The sequence below is a fragment of the Charadrius vociferus genome, unplaced genomic scaffold (genome assembly GCF_000708025.1).
Source record: "Charadrius vociferus isolate BGI_N301 unplaced genomic scaffold, ASM70802v2 scaffold161, whole genome shotgun sequence".
Lineage (NCBI taxonomy): Eukaryota > Metazoa > Chordata > Aves > Charadriiformes > Charadriidae > Charadrius > Charadrius vociferus.
The window spans coordinates 2308336-2333515 of NW_009646928.1; the positions used below are offsets into that span (position 1 = coordinate 2308336).

General features: G+C 40.5%; 1 protein-coding gene across 1 annotated transcript in view; it reads right to left on the reverse strand.

Moving 5' to 3' along the window:
* Positions 1 to 21798, reverse strand: part of LOC104294875 (mitogen-activated protein kinase kinase kinase MLT) — a 58314-nt gene extending 36516 nt beyond the window's left edge. Inside the window, exon 1 of the mRNA XM_009894542.1 lies at positions 21615 to 21798. Coding sequence (XP_009892844.1) covers positions 21615 to 21773 — 159 coding nt within the window. The 5' untranslated portion in view covers positions 21774 to 21798. The remainder of the gene's footprint in view (positions 1 to 21614) is intronic.
* Positions 21799 to 25180: the final 3382 nt, after the last annotated feature.

Consider the following 25180-nt stretch of genomic DNA (forward strand, 5'->3'; position numbering starts at 1 on the left):
GGGATTCAGAAGTCTAAACAAGCCTAATCCACTGTTTATATAATTCAACCACTATCATGAAATCCAAGGTCAGAGCAAATTACACTAAAAACATTTTCAGTTAATTCTCACTGGCTCCTGTAGCGTTACTGTAAATCAAACTCAATTCATAAAACAATTACACTATAAGACTTAGGAACTCAGGTAATCCCTCAGTGTACAAACTATTTGTGATCTATGAACCACGGTCTAGATCACAGTGCTTAACAACTAATTTATTTTTATGCCTGTTTAATCTCTGCTTATTGACATACGTGAAAATGTCAATTACATCATCTAGGACTGACATCACCCTACAGCTGCCCCTAGATCTGCTAGTTCTGCTCTTAACCTTCTAGTACAAACAACTCTGCACGAATACTCATATCCCCAGTATTTTCAGCAGGTAAGCACAGGGTCCTCCTCTAGGTCTTGTCTGTGTCCAGCAATTCCTGAACAGAAACCACCAAGGGCATGTAGTGATAGGACGAAGGGTAATGGCTTCAAATGGGAAAAGTATAGATTTAGAATAGGTATCAGGAAGAAATTTTTCACCATGAAGGTGGTGAGGCACTGGAACAAATTGCCCAGAGAAGTTTTGGATGCCCCATCCCTGGAAGTGTTCAAGGCCAGGCTGGATGGGGCTTTGAGCTACCTGATCTAGTGGGAGGTGCCCCTACCCATAGCAAGGGGGCTGGAACTAGACGACCTTTACGGTCCCTTCCAATCTAAACCATTCTATGATTCCATGAACATAGATTTTGAGTGTGGGCAGCAGCAGATGAGGGGACAAAGCGAGCTACCCGGACAGCGTGGTCTCATTACAGGCAGCACAAGCCTGAGTTCACTGGGATGACACAAGTGCGAGCTTGCTTCTGCTCTGTCCAGTGCCAGTGCAGCAGGAGCAGCAAGCGCAGTTTAGCTCTGACGAGATCTTCAAGGTCAGGGCTGACTGCAGATGTGGGCAATGGCCACCTGATGCTGAGCTGGCATTACTCAGGAACACAGACAAGGCCCTATCGTCAAGTCTTTAATTGCGGCTGCAAAGGCAGTAAGGATGTGGACGGAGGCACTTTGCGTACAGCTGTGTTGTTGCCTGCCAGCGACTCATCCCAGCTGCAGCTGCTCTTGTTAGAGCTCCCTATCCCAAGGCAGCTAAAGTTAGCAAAGATGAAACGACTCAGCATATTTTAGCTACTCTGGTCCTCCTTGGAAATACATTAGAAAATTGTTACACTCATACTTGTAGTCAAGAGAAGCGATCAACGGTCTGGGCTAGCAGCCTATTCCCGCAGTACAACTGGATCTGCAAAAGAACATCTGTCCACAGAGCTTTTTCAGTATTAAAAAGACTTTTTTGCTTGGGTCCAGGCAAACTGGGCCCACAGCAACTTAAATCACCATTTCTTCCAGATCCCTTTGGAGCCACTGGCCGGAGAGGGCAAAGTACGGCCGTCCTCCCACCCTGGTCTGAGCAAGCTGGTTTACGATTAACACGGAAAATAGCTGCAGCCCGTTGCGAGACCATCAGGTCAGCCAGCAGCCAACCAACTCTCCTGTCAATAATAATAAATCTGTTAATTGCACAGCAAGAGGCACCTCCGCTCCATGCAAAACTACAGGGTTAGACACAGTTAGCTACTTAAGGAATCCGATTAATGCAACTTCCTTAACTGCCTTCTAATATTTATTATTAACTTGTGCAATAGTTTGGTTATTTACTTTTCCAAAGAAATGCTTGCGATGTCTATTAAGGAGATATTTAGACACAGCTTTGAAAAGACATTTTTTCCTAAGTCTTGTAGCATTTTAAAGGCTTTGACCTCTGTCATGTTCTTGGGAGAGTTGCAAGTTAGCTACTCTTAGGGCGTTTTACAGTCTAATAAAAGGGCAGCTGGACGAAGCCAGCTGATGTTTTATTAAAATCGTTCTATTTACTGACAACCACATACAAAAAAAAGATATAGAATGCTAACAGAAATCAAGCCCAAACCTTTATTTCCAGATTCCTGCTCAAAAATACCTTCAGCCTGTGTGCATTGCCAGTGTCTCTGGAACACTCTCCTGTAAATTCACTGATGGCTAATAAGGGATAATGCCTCTTTATTATAATACACTAGTTTCTCTAGGTAAATGAGCCCAAAACATCATTTTACAGACATAATACTAAGACAATCAGCATGTAAAGCTATAGTTCAGCTACAAAACACTAGTAAATTATGCATCTTGAAATCCTACAGGCTTATGATTTTTCCAATGTAATGCTGATAAATCATTAAGCCAAAAAACCCTGCATATTTTTTTCACAAGGTGTATGTTTTACATGCTTTAACATAAATATTATACAGCCTCACGATGATTCTTTTTAAATCAAGTTAAGGTTTTGATAGAAGCCAGAAATTACCCACACCAGATAATTTTTACTACTTCATTGTTTCTGTCCTTTCAAAAGTTAAGCTGAATACAATTCTTAATGAGCAAGACATAGAAACAGTTTATGTAATTTAGCTCTTTCTGGATTAATATCATGCCATAGTCTTCGACAACTAATGTTCTACATTGCTAACAAATGTTCCTCTCAATATGCAAAGAATAAAGGGATACATAAAGAATTTCAGAAATACAAAACTACTAAGAAGAATTTTACAGGAGGGATGTCATGCAATTATTAGTTTTTAACATTAAAAAGAAAATCAAACAGATACAAAATAAAAAATTAGGACTTTGCCTACTGTTTTGTCTGTTCTCATAAATTTTTGTAAGAAGGGGGGGGGGGGGGGGGGGGAAAGGGCGGCTTTGTGCTTTGGGGTCCCCAAGAAGAAAGCTATTAATAAGCAAAGCACACTGATTATCCAGCTCAGAGAATGTTTGTTAAACCTATTAAACTGTCTTTGATATTAACAAAGCAAGAAGAAAACCACATGAACATGGCAAATCCAAAGAATCCTCAGTGAGATTTTAACTGCAAATAAGCAGAGTTACCACATGCTTTGGTGAGTGCTGTGGGCACCCTCCCAACACAAATGCACTACCACCCCTTTCAGAAGGCAGTCATAGTTCTCAAAACTAGGGCTGCATATCACTTACAGCTGCGTGAGTTTGGGGTTCTTTTTTAGTATTCATTTAGGGGATCACTTACCCAAAATCAAAGCTATTTTCTATAGTCCATTGACAAGTCAAAACTCTGTCAGCAATTGTTATGTCTCAGAAGACAGCCATATATTCAGTGTTACAGGGATACTATTTCAAAAACCACACAGAAAAGAAGGGTTAAATTACATTCTCAGATTGATGCCACCAGCACTTCTGTAAACAACAGAATTAAATTCTCCTGGGTACATGTACATTGTAGATCTATTCTACAATGATGTCCAAAAGATGTATTTAAAAGCATTTTGATTGAGCAAATGTTTCAAAGAATCAAATTTGCATCCAAAATTATGTCCTACACTCTTATAAATCCCAGAGATTAAAAGTGGAAATATAAAGGAAACTAATAAGTTCTCATTGCTATATAATCATCTTATCATTATTTTAAATCCTTTGTTTTCTATCACCACACAATTCTCATTTTTGGAAACACTGTGGTAGAAACACTTTAAATACTTTGTATTGACTTTTCGGTTGCAAAAGAAAGAAAAAAAAGCACATTACCAATATACCTCAATTCTGTTAAACCGTCATAATGCACCACACTGAAGGAATATGGACATAAATTTATTACGTTCTGTTACAGGTTCACCCCATCTTATGTAATTTACTTTAAAATATTTCATTTGCACAATGCAATAGCAAATGCATATGAGCATTTTTGGAGGTAAGGAACACCACAGGACATGTTAGTAGTAAAATATATTGGATATTGACCATTTGAAAAGAAAACTTAGTTTTATAATTTCCTATCACTTTTTATAGCACCCTTTGCGCATAACTTGGCAGTTTTAAGGATAATTTGAAGGCTACGAGATTAGGAATACTATCTAGTGAATTCAGAACATCCCTCTCAAAATACTGCAAAGGCTTGCTCAGCTCGTGGAAAGCAGGTTGGTCCCTCCAAAAATTGCAGGGAGATCTGTCCTTGTGATGTGGCAGCAGAAAGGAGCAGTTAGACCAAGGTAAGCGGCTCGATCCTGCCACTGACGTACATCAGCCGAGCACAATAACCACGTGGAGCCCACCCAGCAGTAACCAAGCAATTGCAGGATCATGGTGTTGGTCTTCCTCATGATGTGGGTTAAAAACTTGCTACCAATGAAAGAAAAGGCGGTTAAGAGAAGCTGCCGCATTTAGGATAAAACTAAGCAAGGGCACTTTCTGCAGAAAACCCTTACAGAAGTTTTAATAAGCTTGAAAATGACAGTTTGAGTTACAACTACACTGTCATTTACAAAAAAAAAAAAAAAAAAAAAAGGAAAAAGCACAAAGATCATGGACAAATAACTCATTTGTACACAGATTTCAACTAGAAATGCACAACATTCAAATACATCCCACAGGAGTGTTACATTTTGCAGCATACGGCTTGAGACCGTATCAGCATTTAATATTAAGGTACCTGATAAAGGGAAATCTGCCAAGAACAAGAAGAGTAGTTTGGATTTCACCAGTGTTATTCACAGTTAGTAAAACCCTTCAAAACATGCATAAACTATGTATTTGTAATGGGGTAAGAGTTTAGAAATGAGCAATGTCCTGCAATATTACAAATATTTCTATCAGGCACATTTATGGTAAGAAGCATAGAAACAATAGATGAGTGGGCTAAACAGCAGGTTTGAAATACCTGAGCTCCCATAGAGCTGTTTTTAGCAATCATCATTTCTGTTCTCAATGTTGGGAAATTTTCCCATTTACTCGCAATCATTTTGAACACAAAACTGCTTTGACTATACAGTACAGCAACAAAACCCACGGTATCTCTAAAATACAAGAGAATAACAAAACATGAAACTTTCTGACTCCCTGCTCACTCCACAGGTGAGCAGGTATCATGGCTAATATGCAACACCTGAATCTTTCCAGACCCAACAAATGGAAAAATATCCAAGGAAATTATTTCTGAGATCAAAGTCACTATAGGTCTCATGAACGCCTTGTTGGAAAGACATTCTGGTACAACAGCGATGGGCAAAACCAATACCCTCTCAAAGAGTCTCTTGCAGTGCTTAGGAGCAACAGAAGACGAAAATAATGTCAAAGAAATGGTATCTGGAGAAAGGGCATGTCCATACGTATCCACCTAGAGCAGTGATTTTTCTGAGGTCTGTGGAGTATTAGTAAGGAATCTGGATAAGGTAACTCGGTAGAACAAGTCTAATCTCGTTACACCGTGGCTTTTGCTGAGCAATTAGCACAGACTCCAACAGAGATAGCAGCTATAGTCATGGACCCTGATCCACTCCTCTAAAGCAGCTATGAACTTTCCACTAAAGTATTTTCTCAAATTTAATCATGAAAACTGTAATTTAACCAAGGAAAAAAACTATCACCTTCTTGATGAGCACTCACTTTAAGCCTGTCTTAGAGTAGATAAATCCAACCTACTGTAGCTAATGACAGGGACAGCACTTGATGGGGATCCCTCTTTCTGGAATTGTAACAATTGCTGGGATTCCAATAAATGTTCCTCAACCAGACAGGTTGAGCCCACCCCCATGAAAACAGCACATCACAAGATGCGTTACCACCCAATCATATGTTAACAGCAACTGCTGGGGAATCAGGTCAGGTTTTGTTTTCCACATGAGCTATCAGAGCTCTGTAAACAACTCTCCTCAGTTATCACTCAAAAATGCCCCTGCAGAAAAGCAAAGATCGCTCTCTACTCAGAGACCACCCACTTTAAAAAGACACAAAACTTTCAGCACAGAAATTCTGGCTGTGATCAGCTGGCAAAAAAGAAAAGAGAGAAAGTACTTGCCAACTACAGACGTTCTTCTGCTGAAGTGTCTGAGCGTCCTCCACACACGAGAAGCATTTTTTCATGCTACGTTTACGTATGCCACAGCACAAGCTCACAAAATCTGGGGTTTTCAAGAAAACGAGTCGTCACCGCAATCTGATTCTCTAATGCTGTGCATTATCTGAATGATGCACATCATGGGTTTACGTGCAACTGTCTAAATAATTCACCACGAGTCGTGGTGAAGACTTCTGCTTCCAACGAATCTTCTTATTTCTTACCAGAAATAAACATCTTCTGTTTCCATGGTGAATCAGCTTCCACTTTTGGCTTTACCATGTATTAGCAACAGATCACCTTCCTTCCTGAACCCAGAGCAGGAAGCTGTCTCTGTGACTTCCCAAGTCTTCTTTCTCTTTACGACTTAAGCAGTACACATCCATCCTCAGGTTACAGCCATATCTCCCTATCACTTTGCTGAGATTGGCAAGAACATAAGCAAGAACAGTCTCTGAGAAAACAGGACTCCCAACTCCACCAAAATCTGACTTGTAACCTTCTCCAACTGAGCTTCTACCCTTCAGCCAGGACCATGACATCAAGCGACAGCCAGAACAGCAAAGTTCACAGCAGCTTTCTGGCTGTGTCCACACTACCACCTAGACCACTATGGATCAGAGTCTCCATATCCAACAAAATTGAAGTTTCGGGACATAAATTCCTTACCACCTTTTCAGAAATGTTATTCTTCTTTGCATAAGATTGAAAAATTGTATTTCACTTAGAAAATGTTGGCTCAAATGCTACCCCTACCAAGTAGCAATGGTCAAAAAATTAAACCAGACAAAAGTGAAATGTCAAGCTTTTACCTCTATGCAAAGTAGATCCACTGTTTATTTCTTCTTGGGATACTTCATGCTACCTTCACGGTAGCTCAATCTTTTTCCATTCAGACTAAAAAATTTCAAATAAAACAATGCCAAAGATAAAAACCTTAGAGGAAAACTAGCACTATTTAAAAATCGGTTTTAGTGTCATAAAACCATGGTTATTAGTATTACTGTACTATGTATTTCTGACATGTAACTTCAGCTTTTCGCCTACTTCCCTCTGATTAATTTCTTGTACACATAAGTCCTTATCTTATCTAGACTTCTTTATAGCTATCTGCTTACGTAGGTATGTCAATAAAAACTTTCATTTCTAATCCTCTTGTACAAGAAATTGTTTTCAGAAAAGAAATCTTTTTTTTAAAAATTATGTTGACACCATACCTATATAAGAATACAAGTGGTCAGCTTCAAAATAAATTGTTTAAAAAGGAAATAACCAGTATCTCTGAACTGTGTAGAATCACAGAATCATAGAATTGTCTAGGTTGGAAGGGACCTTTAAGATCATTGAGTCCGACCATCAACCATCATCTGTAGAATGTGGAAATCTAGAAGAACCTACCTACAAGAGTGACAGAAACTAATTACAGAGTGACCTGATATCCTGTGAAGGCAGTAGCTTCGAGTTTCATGAACAGCAGGCTTAGAAGGAGCAGAGAACTCACACAGTCTTTGTACCACCACAGGATACCAATTTATGCCAAAAGTCTGACTTTCTCATTGCTCTTCTCCAACCAAACAGCAGTATCCCAAACCAGTTCCTTCCCCAAAGTTATGACAGAAAAACCAGAGGTACCGTAACCTCCACTGGCGACTGTGCCGCATCCTCAGCTCTGCGGTTCAAACACACCAGAAAGAGCAAAACTGAACAATGAGCCAAACTGAGAACACGAAGCCCAAGACCTGCTCCAACTCCTTTGCGATGGTTTGGTGGAAGAGAGCATATGCAAGCCAGGAGCACTTCCTCTAAGGAAAGTTGGAAATACGGAAAAATCACAGCATCACTCATGCCATTAATTCTCATTCTCCAACACGTACAAAATGTTTCTGAGAAATGCTCAAACTCACACACACAAACAGACCAAAATTTCTAAAAGAATACAGATGTAGGAAAAAGTGGTAAATAGAAGACAGTTAAATGTAAAAATAACAGTACTGCAATAATACTCCACATTGTAACCACAGGACATTTTAGGGTAAATGTGTAAAGGGAAAGAACATCTTGCAACCACATTCAGCTTTTTGGCGGTTCTCCATTTGCGAGTTTCTACTTCCACACCAGTAATCTGGACATTCAGCCTTCATTTGAATTTTGTCTTTCATCATTTTATCAGAAAAATTCCAGACACATCAGAAATAAATATGAGAGGAATACCACACACATACCCCAATGGGGGATTAAGAACATTTAAAAGGCCAGTTAGAAAACAGAGATCATGTATTTTGTGATTACAAAACAATTGACTTGCACTACTTCCTCCATCACCCTGCACCGTGCTTCTTGAGGACCTGCAATAAATGAAACAGCAAAGAGGAAGCGAGAATGCTGCATTACGTGACCCCACAGAACTTCAGGATCGGGGTCACGTCGTGCAGCGCACCAATGAAACCCCTTTCCCACAGGCTGTACCTGAAAAGCCAAAAAGACAGCAACGCACTGCTGCTAATGAAAATTCCAGTCTGAAACTGAACGCAACAAAAAGAATTGGCATTTCTCTTCCTATTCTAGCAATGCCCATAGCCCTTGCATGATTACTGTTTGGTTTCTGCTCCGAGTAAGACAAGGATTGGATTGGCGGAGTTCACTACAATGCACTGACCTCACAATCTGGATTCAAACAGCTCCATAATGTTTCGGTGGCACAGAGCACTTTCAAGCCAGTAACATCTCCTTTGGTCTGGAAGAATAACAGCGTCACATATACAACAGCTTCCCATTTTCCAATGCCAGAGGTATGCAAAAACTCATCTGAGGACGATTTTAATTCCCATATAGGGAGAAATTAACTCTTATCAAGGATCAGACATCAGCAAATTGATTTTCCATGCCACCTGCAGGACAAGCAAGGTTGGGATGACTTCAAGCATTCTCCTTCATCCCAGCAAAATCATCCTCTAGCAGTACTGATCACAAAGCTTCGCTGCCCAAGACACATCTCTCTAGAGGGCACAGCCAGAAACTCTGCTCCACCCTGTCAGAGTGCCTTACAGCTACATGACATTTTCCTTCCCTTTCCACGTGTACCACTGTTGTGCTGTGCACTTCGCTTGCAACACCACTGGCCTGCTGAGGGTGTTCACTTCTAGAAGACAACTCACTGATTCCAGGAAAATTCCTTCCTTCTGCCTGGAAAAAAAAGAAGAAATGGGGCTTCGGAAGACTAACTCTCCTACAAGAAAGATGAAATATTGGCAGGAAGAAAGCACTCAGAGAAGCATTTCTTCTTCTCTTCAAATAAGAGTTAGCAATATCTTGTTATTAGTATTCAGTGTTATCATCAAAAGGGTTTGGCTGATCCTACATATCCAGAAGACAGACATAACCCTTCTTTGCTTCTTGAGTTTGAATTGTTGGGACTTTGGAGAGCTTTGAGATTTCTCCTCAAGGCCAATTTCATCAATTATCTCTGTCTTTATCAAATCTGGACATAATTACCATTGTTGGCTCCAAGTGGAGAGTATAAGACCACTTGGAAATTGTGAGCAACTCTGATGATCTTGCATATTACTGCAAACCTTGCAAATATTATTTATTAATATTGCAACCATTAATTATTCCATATTGTATCATCAATAATTCTATATTGTTGTTAGTTTCAGAGATGGTTTGGAAGGGACGAATAATTTTTAGTTTTCGCTAGATAAAGATTAGATACCTATCTTTAGCACTTTCGGGACAGACAATTTAGTGATTAATGCTTATAACTCTTGCTAAAAATCTAGCTACATTTTTAGCTAATAAACTGTTTGAGAAATAAAGACATTTCCTACAGATCAAAAATAAAATTACACTCTACTTTGCCAAAATTTGAAGAAAACTGAGCATTTCAGTTGGGTCAATCATGCATCTAACTTTAAGTGCCTACATTTGAAAATTATATTGATACTGCTTCAAATTCTCCATTGCTTGCTTCCATTACTCCCAAACCACCAAAAAAATCAAAACTTTTTTTTTTTTTAAAGGGAAACCCTGAGGAACAGAGATCTTAAGCCTTTAAAAGTGTCCTGAATCTTCTCCTATGTCCTCACTGTTTAGTTTCGACTAACATACCTTTATTATTGTGTATGTACAAAAAGAAAGCACAAGGTATAATAGCCTTATGAAAATACTGCATTATTTTCTTCAAAGTCTCAACTGAATTCAGAATGTTGATGGGTTGAAGTAAATGGTGGTGCTAGAATAATACTGAAGTTGTAGAATTCAGATCCCAATTCTTTCAAATATATATTTTAAGATATACAGCTTCTTTAAAATGAGAGGAAGTAAAATTCCTCATTCTTTTACAAGCTGCGTATAGGGATGGATTTTCACAACGACGAACAGCCTAATCAGGGTGAAGAATCCTCAACTGAAAGCTCACAAAGGGACCCCTCTATACCTTCTCCATTTTTTCATTTCCACTTTTCTCTTGAAAGGGGTGTCTCACCGGAGAACCTGAAGAGTGAAAGATTTTAAAGTATAGGACTGAAATCCATCAAACCCAGGATTGTGGTCCAAACCCAACCAGCTGTCAAACCCAGAGATATGAATGTATGCTCACTTCTGCCTAATAAAATTTGAATCAAACACTTTGCATCTGATTCTCCATGTGAGCTTTTATGCAAACTTCTAAAGTGCAAGGAATCCTGGGGTGGAAGAGCTATTCTGAGAGCTTTCACATAGTTCATGTAATTAGGGAAACCACTTCCTTTGATTGTAAGTGTTCAAAACAGCTGAATTTCTTCTTTCAAAGGAACTCTGTGATTTGGGTCATCTCTTTCACTTGCTCTTTCATGTTTCTCAAGATGAGAGGTGAGACTGTAGAGCACATTATTTAGAAAAAAAAAAGATTCCACTTTTTGTTTTAGGGATTGAACTCGGACTATTCAAAAGGTTGTCATTTGGAAACCTATCTTTCTTTCCCTCCCTCTGTTTCCTTCCTTTTCTGATAAGCTCTTCAGTGGCTCCAGCGAACATAGTCCAAAATGCCAATTTAAACCTAAGGGAAAACTGAAATACGGTACATAAAGGAAAAGGGACTCTCATTTTCCTTTGTATGGTTGTAGCTGAATATGTAATTATAAAGGAGCTCTAGCTGCAGGATCTCAGTCCTCATGTCACGTTTACTTTTTTAATGGTTCTAAACACTGACCAAGCAAAAAGGCAGACATACAGATTTTAAAAGACAAACAAAGCAGCTGCCCTCGTCTTTGAAATGGGTCTGCGGGTTTTTTCTCTCCCAAAAAGGGAACTCAGGTCACAGTTTCAAGGCAACGACCATGTCACTAGAGCTAACAGCCGATGCCAATGTCATTACAGAATCAAGTGTCACTTGCCCTGAATTTCTTGAGCCAGGCACCCCGTTAGTGCCGTTACTCCATGTTCATCTCAGTAACAGCCGTAACGGGCAGGGAATCTCTCCCTTCTCACAGTATAGCACAGAAGCACAGTAATGAAAAGGCAGGAGGTTTCATACTGCAGATTTCAAATTTATTAAGTAACAACAGTATGCTTGTTTACCCCAGGAAGACCAAGCTTTATTCCCAGTCAGTGAAAAATCGCAGGACTCCTTCCAGAAATGCAGCGCTAACAGGGAAGTGGTTTGCAATGGGAACAGAGCAAATCACTTGGGACACTACACCAGAAACCACATTACTGCCAACTTCTGCACAGGACAGATGAGACACTGGCTTGGAGAGAAGACTTTGTGATAAAGACTTTGGGACTAATGCATAAACAACCCAAAAAGCAAAAAGTAAAGAGCAGAACTCCAAAACGTGTGGTCCTGACAAGTGGGGTTCTGAGTCTTGTACTTTCCTTTTGGGCCCTCGCAAACTCTTACAGGGGATACTAGCAAGGCGACATCCAAAAGGAAGAGCAATTCAACAACTCTGGCTTTTATCCACCTGTTGTTACTTACTTACATCACCTGCAACACTTCAGCACACACAGACACATCGCAGAGGTCAAAGTAAAAAGCCTTTTTCTTGGTTTAAGAGATTAAAGGTAGAGAGTTCACCAAAAAGGAAAACCACCAATCACTACCTACAAGCCATCATCATTGATAGGATTGCCTCAAATGCATGACGTTACTAAAATTAACATTATTCTATGATTAGGCAAAAAGTGATTTCTGTGCTTTTCCCTTTCTAGTTGCATACAGGCACACACTACATTTTCTCTGCTCTGCAATTCATCCAAGGAAAAGGAAAATATATCCTCCTGGAAAATTTCACTCGCTCACTCAAGGGTGCAGCAACTAGATCATTTTAACAAGTTTCCAGAACAACAACCTACTCACCTCTCCAATTCTGCCTCTGCCAGATAAAAATTTGTAGAGAGCCTCAGCTTTCATTGAAAAGCCAACACCTGCCCAGCCTACATTCCTGCCTTTTGGTTTTTCCACCTTCCAAAGATCAGCTTCATACAAAGCAACTGCATGTTGTCTTCTTGTGCCTACCAATAGCTTCCCCACTTCTCCTACAGCAGCTCAAGGGTTTTTACACACCATGCTTATTTTTGATACGGCTACTGGAAACTCAAGTGTCCGATACACACCTGACCAAATAGCTGTGGGGTTTGTCTATCATGACATGATTTTTTTCTCTACCCTGCTTATAACATTTAGCCATAAGCACCTCAGTTTTCAAAAGTTTTGGAGTAAAATAAATGAGCAACCAGAGGCAGAAGAAGAGAAGTGGAAGACATGTGGCACCATCCCCTTCCAGTGACATGCAGGGGCCAGGGATTACTTCACCGAGGAGCTGCGGCCGTAGGACCCTCCTGTGCATGAGAGGCTGAGCTGCCCTCTGGGCATCAGGCAGCCGAGCTGCCGAGGGGGCACAGAAGTGGTCACTGTCACTCCAGGCACCTAGTTTCCCAGTGGAGCTGGCTTTCTCAAACAGAAATTATGCAGAATCACTAAATATAAATCTAATAAATGAACAGGTATTTGCAAATACGATTCTTTCCCAGTAGCTGAACTGTAACAGATGAAACACATTTAAAGACACATAGGGCAGTTTGGAGGCAGCTGGATCAGAAGAGCAGCTCCGTATTTGCCCTTATTGGCCTCCCCAGTGTGTTAGAGCAGTTAATTGAGTATGAGAGAAAGAGTTAACGCTGAAGCTGTTCTCTGGGCTCCTCTGCGGCCTCCAGCTAACATAAACAGGTCTGAATGTTTCCTTGTGACTGTTTATATTGCCCTCTTAAAAAGGAAACTTTCTCTATCAGCACCTTAATAAGCAGCAATAGGTAAATCGGAAATAACTTTTGCAGTCTTAGTTGCATTATTACAATTAAAAAGATTGATTTTGATGCTTCCCTTAAAGTTAAGATATATAGTTTTTGGGGGGTTTTTTCTTCAACTTTGTTTTCAACGAAATCTTGTGCCCCAGACCCCTATACAGCTTATGTGCAGCCAGTCAAAAATTAAGGACAAAGGAAAAAAAAGGCAGGTAAAGGAGGGCATGTCTAGTCCTATTGAATGTTTTACTGCCCTCTTAAGAGGACAAAACATGTTCAAAATTCCATCACTACTATGTGTGTGGCAGGTAGCTTGGGGTCCCCAAACAAAGACTGTGGTTCCCGTGCTCCGCTTTGAATACACCTGTGAAAAACGGCCTCCTGGAGACCGATGGTCCCAGACTCGGATCACATCAACTCCAGCACCAGATGGTTGTTTGAACTATCACACAAGCGTGCAACAAGCCAGAAACTTGGCTAGATTCAAACAATGCTTCCAGACACCTCAACAGCAACTTTGGTATTACCAGAAACAATAATTTGTCACTCTGTATGCTGCAGTGAGTGTAAACTATTTAATTAGAGTCCCAAGGGACTGCAACACCAGCAGATTTCAATGCAGATCACAGACATTTAAATTGTCAGCTGTCCCTCAAAGCACTTGAGACTCAAACATTTAATCACTTACCATACACTAAAGTTACCACTAGGTCTCACCTGCCACATGATTTTGCACTGTAACCTTGTTTTAAGAAAACTATGTAGTTAGATAAATGTAGAGATAAGACTAACTTAAACTAACCCTCAATTGCTTGGGCCCACAACAGCCTAAAACACCACCTTGAGAGAAAAGGATCTCTTCTGTATCCATGAGATTTCTACAGCAAAGCTTCAGGACAGCTCAGGCATCCAAAAATATCATTTTGCAGTTGATCACTTCAACAGAAGCTCGGGGTCAGAGAATGTCGTGGGAGGGGAAACAAAAGAGCTGCCATTTGATGTCAAGGGTTGCTGGCATGGAGAAATAAGCAACACAACCTCTACTCCAAATTATAAATAATAACTGAGCATGTGCAAAAAGAAAACAGAAAAAAGGAGAAACATATCTAGAGCAAAACTTAAAATAAAAATAATAATAAAAGGAAAAATACTCTTAATTGAGGCTAAGTATCCACTGACAACTTGAGCAACCCACTGTCAAACAAAAATTTGCAGCAGATTGACAGAATAACTTTTAAGACAATATAGGATGGAATTAAACTAATTACAAAAGTAATGAAGATTTAATAATATCCTAATAGGCTGCATATTGTGGTTAGTAAAAAGGATAAGAAAGAGTGCTTTCTAAATAACAAGAGGCAGATTTTCTCCCTATTCTAAACAACATTTATTCATAATTTGTAGGAAACTAGCATAAAAACTTGTTCACCTGCAGATGTTGCACCTTCTCAAAAAAACCCCAAATTAAAGATAATTGAGGCAAAAGGGTCCGAATCTCACAGAGATGTTCCTAACCCTGGGAACGGGCACACAGTAAGTTCCTGTGCCTCAGCCAAGCTACGGCAACTGCACATGTGTTCTTGACCAGCAGCACACGCAAGGTAACTTTGCTTCAAGTTGACAAAGTTTAGGGCAATTCAAGACTCCACTGAAAGGAAGCGACAAACAAATCTGGTGTATCTTAGCCTACTAATTTACCTGCATAGCAAGCTTGTTTATTTAGTAACTGTTCAAAGCTGTCCACCAGTCAAAACAAGGTAATCCACTAGACCCTTTACAATTTCAGTACAAAATCAGGTGATTTAGCTGACGAAAGAAGGACGCGGTAACTTCTTGAATAGGGCTACAGCAAGATAGCCAGCACTTGTGAAATTGCTTTTCATTTATTGCAAGCTAAGATGACAACGCTGACAGTCACTATGTCTCAACCGACCCAAAATAACTTTTGAAGCCACAGATTGGCAGCCTGAGCCCTGACATGTCAGTTTCGTTGAAGCTGATGTCTAAATCAGATTAAGATGAAATTGGCTTGATTTAAAAGGATTAAGAGTGTATACACAAGCCTGTGTAAGTAAGAATCTCAAATTAAGCTGGGTCAAAAAACCTCAGTAAGCCACACAACTCGTATTACAAATACTCATCATTTACATGAAGCAACTCTGAAAGTTGTTATTCATCTAATGAAAAACCTGATATAAAAGTGTTTAAATACAGAAGTAAAAAAAAAATCTACTACAATAAAATGTAGCAAAACACAAATACGTTTCCGTGCCTGGATTGCTACGTTTCCAAGATCATGAGGGGGAGCAGAGATGCAGAGGAATGAAGTTTCTTCTTAAAACGGGCAAAATGAAACCAAAGCCTGCTCTTTCCAAGAATAATTGTATTATGGCAATGCTACATCACCTTTCATTATACTGGTCTCTCTCAAATACCAGTGGGCTTTGAAATCATTTTGTTTGCAACACGTATGCCACTTGACACTTACAGTAGTGTCTTATCCAAAGCACCCACTAAGAAAATCTAATGCGGTGACTTTCTTGATACCTGAAAACATGATATTCATTTACAAAATGAAGTCCTCCAGAAAATATCCCTTGAATGAAAGCCAGGAGTAGGGCAAACTCAAAAGCAGTCAGATTTATTGTAGAAGTCTGTCCTATCCAAAACAATTTATTCTGCAAGATACAGAATATACAACAGCTGGAGCATCTGAACCCATTGTGACAACTTCCAGTCTAGAAAGGGTACAAAGTACCCTCTCGATACCTTTTGGGAATACCCCAGTCAGCACCAAGAAGAGTGCTCTAAGCCATTTCCTTTACCAAAATATAAAAAAGAAACAGAAAACCCTACAAAGCAACCACTCTGTAAAACACAAAGACATTTTAAGACACCCCTCTGGTATAATAAATAGTTTTATTTCCTTTTAGCTGTTAACAAGATAACAGCAGTATTTCTTTAAATTAATATGAGGCTTGAAGGGCTCCCATGAGATCACTTACTCGAGGGATATACAACCTTTCTTTTCTTTTGTGAACTCTGCAATTTTCCAATATAGGCACAGATATCTTTGGAAAGTTCATATATTTGACTCCTACACCTTACATATCTTTATATAGCACACACCCTACGCCCTCTTTCACCGTTCATTAGCAGTAGCACCTGCACCAAAGGAACCACAGGTTGGAAACACGAGGCTTGTCATCCCCCTGCTCCAAGTTGGAACCAGGTAAATCCAGACATTTCCTGGCAGATGTTACCTTGAGTCACTCTCAATACTTGCTGACTCAGACATGAGAGGGATAAGGGAGTAGGAGCTCCTAGAAAGAGCTAACAAAATAATTAAAAAAGCATCAGAATTGCCCTTCATTACATCCAGGTCCCAGTGCGGAGAGTCATTCAAGGCTGGCACCCAAGCACCCATACCAGCTATAAACTGCAAGCAAAAAGAACATCTACTATTTTTAGTCCTGTCAGGGCTAAGTATCAATTTCAGTTTGGTTTGGTTTGTTTTATTCTATTTTACTCTGTTGTTTTTCTCTTGTTACTCTTGAAAGTTATTTCCAGTCCTTACTCTCATGACCCATATTAAAATTACCACACGCTCTCTTTTAGGACTACAAACATGAGTCAGGTAAGTTGAGTGACATGCATGTGGTTATACTTAACTCATCCCCTTCTGAAGGTACAGGCACAATCCCTGTTTTCTGGACAGTCCCTTCCAGAAGTGATCATAAAAATCAAAAAAAGTGAACAAGGTACATTATATTCCATATGAAAAGTTTTATGAAGCATTAAAAGATCCCCTAAAGCTTATTGCACATGTATTACATTCAAGAAAACCCGACAATATAAAATTAATTTCCATGGTAGTCAGCCTTCCAGCAACACTGCATCGAAACTAGTAAAAACATGTTTTTATTTTTGAGCCTCATAAAATTCAAATGCATTGCACAGACATGACTGAACAAAGCATGCACAGTTAATCCTACTCAATTTAACATCTTTTATCCACAAGTTAGTTTTGTTAGCTCACCAGAAGTATTTCCCAATAAGATTACAGTTACATTTTGCTGGGTTTTTTTCCACCACTCTCCTGCAGTTTGCACAGACACTGCCAGCATTTTGAAGGAATCCAGGAACAGCTGTACCACATGAAACCAAACGATCTTGTACCTAAGTACCATGGTTCTAACAGTTGAAGCAAGCAAATGAGATGCAATACTGCTGTCCGTCAATAGCATAGAGACAGTTCATGGATCACAGAGTACTTCCACAGAGCAGTGACATAAAAATCAAATTCAAATTTCAAAAAAAATTCCAGCAGTAATAAATCTCCTGGTGAAGAACCACACTCCAGATCAGATGCCAGCTGCCCAAAAGCAGCCACCAAAAGCACAGCCTTCAAAAGCAGCAACAAATAACAGAGGAGCTTCAGGGGTGTACAGACAATCGAAGGAGGCGAGTGCTATTCAGTGAAAAGCTAACATGGCAAGGCATAAAACAGGTTGTAACATTTCGCTCCAGCAGTCATCTGATCAAGACAATGGAGTCAAAAGAACTGCTAGCAATTTGCAGGATAAGGCCTTTGGGCCCAATATCTCCCATCCATTTCAGTGGGTGCCAAATTATGGACTTATCCAGTAATTCATATAAATCACCCACAAAAATACCAAATAACTTCCTGCGTACTAAATGTGTGAAATTCTTCAATAAGTGCACATAATTATCACTTAGGGCAAAAGGAACCAGCACACATCCTACAACATTTCTACACCCACCCACCCCCCCCCATGCATCATAAACATCACACTGATAGTTTGATTTTTCCATAAAACAATTCACAAGGAACTCCTTGCTTAAAACCTAAAACTGCTAAAGCGGTTGGTCTAGATAGTAGAACAGCAATTTAATTTGGGGTTTGCTGTTATTTAATCACTCAAGACACACTCCTATGGTTTATTTAATCAGCAGAAGTCTTGTCCAGATTTTCAGATCTGATACTCTAATCAAGCCCTCGCAGCATATTTATGTTTCTCAGCACACCTATTCAGCTGTATTTAGCCATATTTTATAAACACACACGTCTTCCCATACAGTCATATTTTACTGCCTGTCCATAAAAAGTTAGTGCCTTGCAGAGGTGTTCCCACTTCTCAAATTTTTCTTCTCAAATTGAAGAAATCTGCCTGAGCAACACCCTTCCAAGTACTTTTAAGTTTTTCTGAGCACGTATTTTAGTATAATATGCTGCTATACACTGGAACAAAAATTGCTTTGTTTCACATGTTAGAACTTGTTAGCCAGTTGGCTAATATAAAGCTTTCACGATCTTTGCTGGTTTTGATTGGCTTGTTTAATAAAATGAAACACAGATACAACATATTTGCAGAATGATACCACAGCTCTATTGACTTGGCTTGTGCCCTTGGACTCGGCTAGCATGAAATTCCTCTGAGCAAGTTTTTCCCAACTCTCCTCTGTTTTCTCTTTAATCAGTTGTTATGGTTTACTGGCAGCAGTTAACAGAAATACAAGACAATCAGTCATGAAGTTAAAAGGACACTTCCTTTCAAACAAACCAGAAAGGGTGACAATTAGTTTTCTGGACTAAACACAAACCATCCAAATCCCTACTAAACACAGTTAGGGCAAGCTATTTTTTTATTGCTGTCAGAAAAGCCATTGATCCACGATTGACTTTTCAGCACAATTCAGTCAGAGATGTTCACTGTTGTCATCACTACAGACAAACATACTGCATACTATGTATGGCAACAGACTGATAGCCATCAGGGTCAGAAGACACCTTTAGGCCACCGAGGTTGGCCTCCGCTACATCACAGGCCACTATACTTCAGCAAGCTGCCCTTGCGTTGCGCTCAACTTGACAAAAACAATTGTGCAAGAAGACAGCACAATGTGAAGACACGAAGAGATGGAAAGGATTCTCCACCTTCACTCCTTCCTTTTGTAGTCTGCTCCAGGCATTACTCATCCTCATTCCTTATAATTTGTGCTTTATTTCCCATTCTAATTTGTCTGGCTTCAGATCGGAACCATTAGTTCTTGTAATAACTTTTTGCACTAGATTAAATGAACCCATCATTTTCTCCACATGAAAATGCAGTTTTTGTAAACAAGCTCTCATTTTTTAATTCTCTAGAGGTTTTGACCAACAAGTTCTGGCAAAACTTGCTAGACTTATTTAAGGCATCACCACTTGCCTCTCTGCTGCTGCCCCAGAAAACTTTCAAGAGAAGGTGCCCACACCAAGCTGCTCCCAATCATAACCCATCTTGTTAGTTTAAGCTGCAAATGATGACCAGTCTGAAGGAAAATAAACAATTTTGTGCTGGAAGGCACTTGCTCCCCTTCCTAACTCATCCTGATGGATGATATCCATTACCTCCTTCCGACACACACTCCTGCACAGCCTCTCTACTTTCCACTCTTTGAGGGTGTTTTGCAGTCCCCTGTGGGCTGCCCCTCCAGTTCCTTTATATTCTTTTAAAAACAACAGAACCAGGTCTGCATCTACTGCCTAACACCCATTTCACACTCATTAACACCCAGTGCCACATACCAAGATAAAGCATGCCTGGTTCTTACAAATTACTTGATCCTCATTTGGATATGCAAGAGCATTAATCTAATTTGCCTAACAGCACCATGATAAGAGCTCTTAATGAGTTGTACCTTCATTAATCCCTAAATAAACCCTTAAATCATACTAAATTCTTTCCAGCACAGTTTCCTTTCCTAGTGCACAACCTGTGTTCCGCATTACTACAAGTTGAACATTGTATTTGGCTGGTTTAAAAAAATATTTTTGTTGAATGGTCCAACTGTGTCAAGCAATGCATACGACTGTCCTACTTTCTCCATCATTTCCCATTCCACTAAGGTTTATGCCATCACAAGATGTAGTAATATTCATTTTAAATTTTCTTTAACAAATGCTTGAAGTACATAGCAACAGGTCTAGCGTGGACTCCTGTGTAATCCCATCACAAACACACTTATTCAATACAGCTACTTCACTGACCACTACTGAGATCTGCCAACCAGTTGATTTTCAGAGTGCACTACTGATACTGCACAGCACTGATTTTACTTGTCTTTGTATATCTTTTGATATCAACATATAGTAGAAATAAAGATAACAGTACAATCTGACATTGGACAGAAGGTGTATATCTCTCACCATCCTGTAAAAATCATGAGATCCTTCCACATTATTTTAGACAGCAACTTGCTTAATCATGATCAAACACACTTATCACATCACTAAGCACAACGTAAACACACTAACTTGGTTGCTGCAGCAGCAGATGAACTTTGGTGTCTGATTATTTACCAAGCATATTATCCCTAGCACTGCTCTGCTGTCCTCCAGCTTGTAACTGTCTTCCCAAAATACTTTGAAGATATTGTATACAAGTTAGCTATAGTCATGCTGGAACAGCGGTCCAGTAACTGTGCTGTCCATCACTGCACTGGTGTGTCCTCACTGCTGCATCAGTGGTGGTGATCAGCAGGCAGACTGGAGCGCTGTGACAACCGCATATGCTGTCTCTCTGCTGGAACTGTACAAAGCTGAGGGTCAACAGGATTTTAGGTAAACCTAAACATCTTTTTTTAAAAAAAAAAAAAAAAAAAAAAATCAGACCAAACTTATTTGGTAAAGGTGCAGTAAGTTAATTCTGCTTTTTCCCACAGGACTGCTAAGCACCTGTCTGCCTTTCCAGGTGCACAGGATGCCATGAGGGAAGGTGACTCGTTAGGCTTAAACCTCACTGCAAGATGAGACCAAGCTGAAGTGCAGCTGTGACTAACTTGGAGCTACTGAAGCCCCAGATCAAAACCTCCAGCAGGCAGGGCAGAGACAATGCCGAGCAACACACACTACGCCTATAGTGAACATACAGACACAAACCACAGCGCTTAAGAGACCAGATGTAAAGAGGAGAAAACAGAAGCAGGCAAAGACAGTGAACACCACCCCTTCCCATCTAGCCACATGCCCAGCGGTATCGACGGGAAATTACTAGCTCCACAGGTGCAGCTAGCTCTCCTCCTCCTCAGCACCAGGCGCAGAGAGGAGCTGCTCAACAAGAAAAGTGGGGGAGGACAGCAAACAGTAACACAATAATGCTTTAAATCAGAGACACCCTCGGCTGGGGCCCCCTCAGTGTGTCTTTATTGTAACATCATCCAGTTACGGGGTTTTGTAATTAAACAACCAAAAAGCCCAAGGCAGTTTGCCTCAATTAGCTAGAGGATGGAAGACACTAGAAAAGAATTTCTGTCCTTGTTTCCACAGCAAAGTGAATGAAAAGTAAACTCTTACCTCTTTTTCTATTTTGAGCAGCTTCTTTACAGCCACCTCCTTGTCCTGCGAAATCCATCGGGCTCGGTAGACGCTCCCGAAACTCCCTCCACCGCAGTTCTCAAAAAACTGCAAGTCATCAAATCTAATTTGCACAAATGAAGCACTGGTAGACGACATCTCATAATGACAAAATATACCACAGCAAAACCTGTGAAGAGAAAAGCTTTCATTAACATATATGCTCCATGGATTTATGGACTTTCTTACCCACACTCAGACACCTCAAAACCAGAGACCAGTCGCCATAAACACACTACAGTAAAATCCACAGGGCACAGGAGAAGAAGAGCCTGGGAACTCGCACTCTAACAGGCTGTGCAAATGTTTGCATAATTTGCACGAGCTGTTAGGAGCAGCTGGGAGACAGAAACGACTAAAAATATTCCTCAGAGCAATACTGACGTTTCCCCAAACACCTTGGAAGCGGCTCAGCGAACGGCAGGCGTGCCGTTGCCTTCCCTGAAGCCAGCGAAGCGCGGAGGGGAAGCGCGCTCTCCGCTCCGAGCTCGCCTAGGAGCTCAGGCACGCCAGGCACGCCAGCTCTCCTGCTGCAGCGGCCGCCGGCCCCGCCTGGGCACGAGGCAGGAGTCCTCCGCACAAGGATGTGGGAAACCTGGCCACGGCTGATGTCTCTTCCTGAGTGACTCAGTTCTGTTCGCATGTTACAACAAAGCGCAAGGACAGGGTAATTCATCTGGGCTAGAACATGGGAAATTCTGCAGCCTGTGCCAGGGTTGGTGTCGGCAGTTTCAAGAGATGATCCCACGTCGGCTGCCAGGGGAACAGAACGTCCTTCTCAGAGATTTCACAGCGATAAAGCTTATGCCCGTAGTGGATTTCAAGAAACTTTATCACCTAAATGCATGAACAATGCCTAATTTTAGGTTTCTTTTTTTAATGGCGTTAAGATCAGGAAGCCTCACGTCCTTAGTGGGAGGCACTGCAGGACACGGCATCCTCCAGAATCATCTGCAAGCCTGCTGCGGGATAGGCTCAGATGCACCAGTTTAGACAAAGTAGTCTTAATTACCATCAAAAGTTACCATACTTGCAATTAATGAACGTAAACTTATCAGCATAAAATGAAAGAGATGGGTTTGAATAAAATAAGCCAAAAAAAGGACACAGAGGTTTTGGGTTGCTGGTGAAAATTACACCTCCAATTACACCAGTTTAACTATAGCACCAAAGCATACTGTCTTCTGGGAGCCTCCAATCCACAGGGCTTTTTGAGATGGAATCCACACATTACGTGCTGTCCGGGGATGGGAAATGCACCTGCAATACACCCACCACTGCTGACTGCCAAACCCCCTTCATCCCAGTCCCTTCTGTAACAAACACAAAGACATCATTTCCCCCCGCCAGCTCTCCTGATCATACAGCTAATCTGATGAAAATTTTGAGATCTCATTTGATAGCAACATTTTTTTTCCTACATATTGCATATGATTACATACAGCCTTTCCTGAAACTACTTCCTTTGTTGTACATGTCTTCACCATTCGTAAAGGTAAAGGCAAGCACTGACCAGACCGTGACAACTTTACTATGTTTACAGAAGGCATCCCATTTAGGAGAGAGCAGGTTTCCAGCACGCCTTTCACTGACAGCCAGCCTGCAAAGCTCTCGGTGGGGGAACACGAACCCTCTTTCCCCAGCCCTGCGAGTCGGAGCAGGGGTTACCCATGAGAGGTGAAATAAAGTCCATTCATTCAGTACCCTACCGGCTCCTTCTCCAAACTCTCCTGCTGCCCTTTTCTTCTTGTTTTAACCTTTTGTCATTGCTGTCTTTAGGTTTCCTGCCATCTCAGAGTCATTTTTTTCACCATCCTGCACGCATTTTCTTTAGACAAAGCTCAAGGAAAAGGAAATCGGTTACTCCTGCAAATCAGGAGAGCAGCAAAGGCAGTTTTAACTTTTTGCTTCTTTGCTAGTGCTGCTTAATTAGCATGTCTTCAGAAAAAAAAAAAAGCTCATTTGCCTCGTTTACTCCAGCAGTTGCTCCAAGTTTTAATGCTGTGCACACAGTCTCTCAAATATACGTGACATTTTATAGACAAAACAGGTCAGCTTCCCAATCCAGAGACTTCACAATATAAGTCCACAGCCCTGCACACATTTATGCACATGGATAATTATGGTCCAGTGAATAATCTCCTTACTGACAACAGAATTATTCAGAAGAGTAATATTACTCATAGGCAAAAGCATATGCACCGACTGGACCATAAATTTAACAGGAAAGTGTGAACAGCTGATAACAGATGGGATGACAGAAGGAACAGAAAATCAAGTGAAAAGAAAAATACATCACAAAACCCAAATATTTCTGGCCTTCACTATCTGAATTCAATAGTTTTGAAGCGCGGTCAAACTCTTTTAAACTATTGTTCACCCAAAAGAACCAAATAATCCATATAAACAAGTAAATAATTTGACTTCTGCAAGTTACGCTAACATAGAACAAGATGTTATTCCACAGAAAACAGACCTCAAGATGGTACAACATGCACACCAGACACTTGATAACTACAAGGGAGTACTTTTCCGATGTGTCCTCCTTGCTGCTTAAAACTTTACCTAAACATTTATGCAGTCACAATGCAGTGCCCGGCACACAAGCATTTGCAGAAGCTACTGTTCATTCTTTTAATACTTTCCCAATTTCAAATTCATCTACAGGAGTCAATCAGTGGCAGACGCTATAGGCACCAGCACACAATAAAGTAATACAACTTAAGGAATGATTCATTGCTTTGTGTCAGGTTCTTCCAGATGCTTTTTTCCAGAGAAAACAAGAGATTTACATGGGACACTCTTTATTTAGAGATCTGTAATTAATGACAGCCTAAGTTAGGTATCCAGTTTTCTCCTTCTAGATGAAAGAACAGACCTGTTTAAATATTACTGTATGTTTTCGGATGCAATGTAGTTAATCCTCAATTAGACAGATCAATCCCTTTGTTATGTTTGAGAAAACAACTGTTTAGAGTAACAACTGCAAGTGACAAATCCACACACAGTTATTAACTTGTCATCCTGTTTTAAAAGATACTTAACAATCTGAGTTTACACCATTGGTTAAGGGGTAAAAAAAATAAATCAGGTATTTCATTAAACTCCACAGCGTTACATGTGCATCCAAAACAAGTGCATCATTCCACCAATGCGTGGCACTTCTTTGCATCTTCTGCTGTCAAGACAGAAGTCCTCTGCAACAGGGTCTCCAGGCTTGAGGCATTACAGCAATTCCCCTGCACACAGCATAACGAAGGTTTGGCATCAGCACCCTCCTTCCCCACTAACACAGTTCTCAGTTTTTAATCACCATCATCGTGTAGGAGCAGGGAACACTACATCAACTGACTTTGTTGCTTGTTGTCCATGAAATGAAAATGTGACAGTTCAGAAATGGTGAATGACAGGTATTTGAAGAAATGGTGAATGACAGGTATTTGAAGAAATAATTCAGCTGCTGGTTGCTTCAATTATTCCTATGGCATCTTGGGGGAAGGGGGGGG